General features: G+C 32.5%; 1 protein-coding gene across 1 annotated transcript; it reads left to right on the top strand.

Annotated features, from left to right (window-relative positions):
* Positions 1-1,856: 1,856 nt before the first annotated feature.
* Positions 1,857-2,414, top strand: MONOS_9410 (uncharacterized protein; the record flags this gene model as incomplete). The annotated part of the gene is made up of 2 exons (XM_067879911.1): positions 1,857-1,934; positions 2,070-2,414. The coding sequence occupies 2 exons, from the start codon at positions 1,857-1,859 to the stop codon at positions 2,412-2,414; spliced, it is 423 nt and encodes a 140-aa protein (XP_067735258.1).
* Between the last annotated feature and the right edge of the window lie 3,194 nt (positions 2,415-5,608).

Genomic DNA, 5,608 nt, shown 5'->3' on the forward strand with positions numbered 1-5,608 from the left:
GGGAAATAAAGTTATCTTTTTGTTGAAATTTTTTAAAAAAATTAATTTATTTGACACACGAATAATACACCAAAAATAATTCTAATTCCAAAAAAGAATAATTCTAATTCCAAAAAAGAATAATTCAAATTCGAAAATTAAAAGTTCAATTTCGTAATTTATTAATTCGATTTTGAAAAGGGATAAATCTATTTCGAAATTGATTTTAAACAGAAAATGAAAATATAAACTGTTGATGGATTTCTGATAATTTCAAGTTATTTTTAAATCAATCAAATGTCATTACTCAAATGACTGTTTTTTTTAATTGAAACAATCAATAATTCTGTATTTTGAAGTTTATTTTTAAAAAAAAAAAAAAAACAAAAATCATCACTCTGACGAAAAAAACATTTTAAAAAATTCATTCAATTGAATAACCATATGGGTGATAATTTTTGAAAAATCACCACAGATCAAAAAAATAAAACCATCATAGTTAGTGAAGTTCGTTGAAAATTATTTAAATTAACAGTTAACTTCGTTTTTCATCAAAAGTGAATTTTTTCCCCCTGGAAAAGAAATTACCAAAAATTAAAAAAAATGCAAACGATCAAAATATATCAGTTTTTTCTCAACTTGCATTTATTTGCTTTGAGAAAAGAACACTTTTCAAATCAAGATATTTTGAGTTTCATTTAAACATGAGATTTCATATCGAACAATCTGCAGGTTAGCACAAAATTTACGTTTGTTCAATTCTGTAATTTTTCTAAGTTCGAATTGCGTAAGAAATAAATGCTATCCAACAATCGTGTCGAATAAAAGCTTATTCATTCAAAGATATTTAACATTTATTAAATGTTTCAGCCAGAAACGTATTCTGCAAAAAATTCTTTCATTTCAATTATTCCAATTCACCTTTATTAAAAAGAATGGCAATTGCATTTTCTTCTTTGCAATTTGTATGGGCAACAAAAGATTTAAAGGTTATACAGGACACTTTTTTATTTTTTTATTAACTTCAGTTTCCTTTTTTGTTACCATAGCATGTCAATAAACTTCGCTGTGTTGAATTTGACTCTTCTGCAAACAGTACTACAACAATCTCGTCTCTTCTTTTTCTTCTTTAGCTTCATTACATTCATCCTGGTCACCACCTTCAACGTGTTCTGCAACTTTCACTTTTTCCGCCAATTCGACAACTAACACTTCCTCCTCCTCTTCTTCCTCGTTAGTTTTTTTGAATGGAATTTGTGAAGTTTCTAAATTGCAAGCAGAACTGCGTACAAGGTTTTGGATTTTTTTTTCCTGGAGCGAAAAGGAAGCGAAGACGGGACAGATGGGATTTGTTTTTCGAAAAAAGCAATATTTGGGAAAGAAAAAAAGAAGAAAGTCAATAAAGAACAATCGGTGAAAAAAGGCATGGACATATTTTTGAATATGTAACTTTTCATTCATTGCTTTTTTAATGTTATTAAGATTTTGCAAGGATGTTCAATGACAATGGTTGAACAAGGAATATGGAAAGAGTGCGCATTGGATTGACTAAAGAAGTCAGGATATAATAATTGGAAAGGCGTATAGAGGAAAGAACAGGTGAATAATACAAAAGAAAGGAAAGAAAGATGTTTTTATAAAGGCATTGGAATGTATTAACGATGAATCTTGTTAAAAGCGAAAAAAGAGGGAAACAAAAATTGATGATATGGCAAAAGAAGAAATTTAACGAAAAGCTGAGAGGAAAAAGATATTTGACGGGAAGAAGAAGATATTTATTATCATTTGACTGAATGAGACGACTTTGGTAAAATGGTAGAAAAAGTGAAAACATAATATAGAGGGATTTTTGAAGATGAGTCAAAAGAAAGGAATAAATGAAAGAAAAGGAAGAAGAAGAGAAAGAGGAAGAAAAAGAAGACGACGAGGAGGAGGATGACAACGCCGCTGACGATGTGGGCGGTGAAATCGAAGGATCGATCACGCCCAATGCACACTCAAAGGACAGCAGCATGTTGTTGATTGCCATCTCCATTGAACTCAGAACTTATAAGTGTTGCGCTAAAGAAGCAAATAATTGTGATGCATAGAAAGATGTGGCTTCTCTTTCCTCTTCAATGCAATTGTCTCGTGAAACTGCATCACTTGCCTCACGTATACAAGCAGCACCCGAAAGCAGATCGCCACTTCCATCTCGTTCTTCCCCAGCTGCAGCTTCACATGCACCGCCTGCAGCTGCGCCGTCTGGAACAGCGTATGCCACCCTTCTTTCCTCCCCACTTCCGTCTGCACAGCCTCCACCAGCCGCTTCAGTCCTGCACCTGCACCTGCCCCTGCAGATACCCACGCCGTTACACACGCAGACACCCCCGCTGATACCACCGAAAGCACCTGCACCTGATCATCCAGCGCCGGTTAACCATCTTTCCAACTGAGCTGTTCCACGGTAGGAATGGAAGAGATCTGCAGTTGGAAGCATCGCACACATCTGCATGCATTACGCACAACATGAAGAAATCGTTGCTCTGGAACACCTCCAGCACCGATTCAAACGATGGTATACAGAACCGCCGCAGCTAGTTCTCATCACTGAAGATTCGCAGCGACAGCATCATCAGCATTTTCGTTTCCTTCTCCGTCTTGTTCATCTTCTGCCTCATAATTACATCCAATCCTCCTTAACATCCAATACCACAACCGCCGCCATTGGACCTAAAGCTGTTCTTCTCAGATCTCTCGCTGATCAAAGATCTCGTTCCCTCACTTCCGCCTCCTCCTTACCCACAGCTGTTTGCTTCTCCTTCAACACTTGCCCCACTTTCCACTTTCACAGAAAGCTCCTTCTTTCTATTGTCTGGCCCAATCATCACAGTGCCACGATCTCCGATGCTCGCGGAAAACTTCTCCTGAAACTTTTCATGCAACTCCGAAGGCAAGATCAATTTAGCTGAAGACGGAACCATCCTTCCACACACAAAAACTGGCAAAGAAGACGAGGCAAACTACGACACCGAACTCTCCAGCGAACCCGCGCTATCCCCACTCGCCACCCCGCACTGCTGCGTCCGCAGCTTCTTCTCCTTCTCAATCCCCGCATTAATCAGCTCTGTCTTCTTCTTCATTACCACCAGCTGATCCTGCATCTCCTTCACATCTCAGTTGCATTTCTTGCTCAGCTCCAGAATCTTCCTCTCCTGCAACAAGATGATTCAGCCCTTTTCCTGAAGTTGCTCTTCCAGTTTGCCCGTTCGCTTCGAAATTTGCACGTCAGAACGAACCTCTTTCAGCAGAACGTTTTTCTTTAAAAACCTCTTCTCATTCTTCAACTACACCTCCTCGTTCTGCTCCTTCTGCTTCCGGACATTCCGCCTCAGCCCACATTTCCCCCACACCAACTCTTCCACCATCTCCTCGTTCTTCCAGGGAGTTCAGCTATGCATCTACACTTCATTCGCCTTTAATGAAAAAGCTGATCTATGAGCTGGATGTATTGAAAAAGATGATGAAAGAGAAAAAAACGAAGGAGTCAATAGTGATATGAAGATAAGAAAAGGAAAAACAAATAATTCATTTTCACTTTCTTTTCATTATTTATCTCAAAGATAAATAAGAACTCTACATATCATTTGTTAATTCTTTTTTGTTTTTGCTTAAATGCACAAAAATCTTCAATTGCTTTTTTTTTTGTCAAAATACAAACAAGTTCTATCAAAATTATTGTCGTGTATTTTTGGATTCAAAAAAAGTGTTAAAGTCGAAAAACTGATTTTTTAAAAAATTTGAAAATAAACGTATATAAAACATTTATAAAATTAAAAATTTGCATAATGAGATTAGATAGATAATGATTTTTATAATTCAAACAATTGATATGTGAAATTCATTTAGTCAAAAAAGTTACAAAAGAAAATTCAAGTTGAATGTGTTGCAGTTTTATAACGACAAAAATAACAAATAAACTTCAATTATTGTTCCATAAAGTAAATGTCAATGATAAAAATTTTAAAAAGGAAGGAATCAAATGCTTAAGTTTGAAAAAAATGAATGAGTAAATGGAAAAAGAAATAATTACGGTTAACAAAAATATGTCTTGGATTTAATGTGGGACAGATCAGGCTAAAAAAAGGTAATTTTTCAAAAATTTTCACCCATATAAAAATAATAATTTTTCAATCACATTTATTGAATAACAAAAAACAAGAATTTTTTCACAAACAATATTTTTAAGTCTCTTTGGTGAAAAAATAGAAAAACATCAATTTTTTGTACGAAAATGAATACATTTTCTTATTGAAAAACTTTTATTAAAGAAATACACATTCAAAATGAATGAAATTTTTATTAAGGAAATGCATCATTTTTTAAATATTCAAGAACAATGTGGGCTCACGAGATCAAAATCAAGAGTATTTTGACAGCAAAACATAAGTTAATAATTATACTAATCAAATAAATTTTCGTCTCGAAATCGAATTATTCTTTTTCGAAAATGAATTACTATTTTTCGAAATGGGTGATTCTTTTTGAAAAGTCGCAAAAGTTTAATTTTCAAATAAATCAAAAAATTCATATTTTGCTCAAATTTTTGTTAACACACACCAAACTTCACTAACATGGAATCAATATCTTGATAATGCTATTTCAAACATTCTTAAGAAGATTCGTGAGTGGAAACAGAAATTTGAGCAAAATATGAAATTTTTGATTTATTTGAAAATTAAACATTTGTGACTTTTCAAAAAGAATCACCCAAATAGAATTATTTTTGGTGTATATTTTTTTATATATTTTTGGAAATTACTCACCTTAAATTGTTATATAAAATCGAAAAAGTTTCAATCAAAATCGGAAAATTCAATAATATGGAAAACATTAGAAAATATTGCAAAATCCTGAACCAAATCAGTTGAATATCAATAATTGAATGATTTGAGAAGTTCGACACTTTGCAACATTTTGTACCTTTTGTTGATTTTTTTCTTTTATTCTCTTTTCTTTTTTTATTTTTAACCTTCACCATTATTGATTGAATATTTTATTATTGGTAAATACCTGATTTGGATGTTTTCAACAAAAAATGAAATTTGTTATGCATCAAATTTTTCATTCTCCTTTTTTTTCAACCATATTTCAACTTTAAAAATATATATGGCTGATCCTTTTTGAAATCATTCTTTCGTTCGAGTTTTGATCAAAAATTAAATCTTAATGGGATTTTGAAAAATTGAACCAAACTGATAATACATGTTGTTCATGATGTTGTTATTGCAGAAACAAAATTTTGACAAAAATCCCATCGAGATAAAAATTTTGATCAAAACAAGAATGAAAGTTAGATTTCAAAAGGGATTTGCCATATATAAATAATTCATGTTGCAATCATGATAATATTATTTTTTTTCTTTAATAAGTGAATATTGAAAATGGAAAAACTGTTTGAAATATAAAAAAGAATATGAAATGAATACAGCAAATCAAAATTTTCAAACATAAAAGGTTAAACATCACTTTCAACGTGCATGATTGTTTTTATTCTTCGTCTGCTGAAATTTTCTGAAAAGTTTGAAACGTTTTTGATATGAAATGAGAATAAACTTCCCATTTCAACGAGTATTCTCAACTTTGGTTT

The sequence above is a fragment of the Monocercomonoides exilis genome (genome assembly GCF_001643675.1).
Source record: "Monocercomonoides exilis strain PA203 chromosome Unknown scaffold3-2548433, whole genome shotgun sequence".
Taxonomy (NCBI): domain Eukaryota; phylum Preaxostyla; order Oxymonadida; family Polymastigidae; genus Monocercomonoides; species Monocercomonoides exilis.